The sequence below is a fragment of the Cryptomeria japonica genome, chromosome 10 (genome assembly GCF_030272615.1).
Source record: "Cryptomeria japonica chromosome 10, Sugi_1.0, whole genome shotgun sequence".
NCBI lineage: Eukaryota > Viridiplantae > Streptophyta > Pinopsida > Cupressales > Cupressaceae > Cryptomeria > Cryptomeria japonica.
In genome coordinates, this window is record NC_081414.1 from 697624549 (window position 1) to 697625876 (window position 1328).

At 40.8% G+C, this 1328-nt stretch overlaps 1 protein-coding gene across 1 annotated transcript; it reads left to right on the top strand.

Annotated features, from left to right (window-relative positions):
• The first annotated feature begins 265 nt into the window (after positions 1–265).
• Positions 266–1123, top strand: LOC131859139 (F-box/kelch-repeat protein At5g15710-like). Its single transcript, XM_059212693.1, has one exon. It carries the CDS (start codon positions 266–268, stop codon positions 1121–1123), a length of 858 nt encoding a protein of 285 aa, XP_059068676.1.
• Positions 1124–1328: the final 205 nt, after the last annotated feature.

Consider the following 1328-nt stretch of genomic DNA (forward strand, 5'->3'; position numbering starts at 1 on the left):
AATACTATATAAAAAATAATTGTTTGAAGAATGTTTAGTTATATCGGCCCTTACTAGAAAGTGCTTATATTGTTTTAAAATAAAGTCTTTTTGTTTGCCTTAGACTACCCTTATTAATAAATTTATCCACATACAAAATATTCAGCACTATGTGTTTAATTGGTTCTTCGCCTCCATTGCTGACTCGTTCAAATTAACGCTAAGCGTTCCACTGTTATAAATAGTTAGCCATCTCAATACGGGATAATCGATTCTAGTTGTGAAAATGGGTGCTCTCAGAATTCGTAAGCAAACAATGTGGTCGGATTTGCCGGAACATTTGATGGAGAGAATACTGGAATGCCTTCCAGTGGACTGCTTCTTCCGTTTCAGGGCTGTTTGCAAGACCTGGAATACTCTCTTCTCATCACCATATTTCAATTCCATAGCCAGAAATAGTCAGCCATTTCTCATTCTTTGCCCTGCCAAAACCCAATTGCCCTCGCTAATCTATTCCTTCATCACCCACACTAGGCGAACCATATCTTTATCTTTCATACCTCATGATTGCCCCATCAATTTCAGAGGATCTGCTTCCGGGTTGCTCTTGGCAGACATTAACGCCAGTGTTTTCTTTGGCTTTAATTCTTCAATGCTATGTGTTTGCAATCCTCTTACCCAAACGTACACCACGCTGCCACAGATGGTTTTTGTGAGTAGAATTATGGCCAAGGCAATTTTACCAGCGGGTAATAAGACGGAAGAATATACAGTCATGGTGGTGGGCAGGAGCAGCAGTGATAAGGTTATAGTAGAAGCATACAATTCTACGACCAAGACATGGAAAGTTGCAGGCAGCATTCCTGATGTGATTATAAGAAACGAAAACATGTTCTTCTGTAAGGGCTCTTTGTTCTGTGTGACTGCCACTGGCGGCATAATGGCCTACAATATTGAACAGGAGATCACCACAACTATGGCCAGCAGGAGGACTACAAGTGGGAAGAGATTGGGAAAATGCCCAGCTCTGTGTGTGAGGAATTTAGGAGTAGCTCTAATTCAAATTGGTTTGAGTGTGTGGGAATGGGAGATAAGATCTGTTTCAGAGCTAATGAGAGCATGGAGATACTTGTGCATGATTTGAACAAAAGCTCTTGGAATTGGCTGCCCAAGTTTCCTGCAGATTTGAGATATGTGAGCATGAGATGCCTTCCACTAGAAATTATGACTGGTACTGAATTCTCTTAAGTTTATTTGTATTGAGCGGTGCATGAACAGTGGGGAATGAAAACTTTATGAATAGAATGAGAGCAAGAATATGTAGGACTAAGCGCAGGAGGTGGCATGAA

Coding starts and splice junctions, on each gene's coding strand:
- LOC131859139 (XM_059212693.1), top strand. CDS start 266: ATGGGTGCTCTCAGAATTCGTAAGCAAACAATGTGGTCGGATTTGCCG.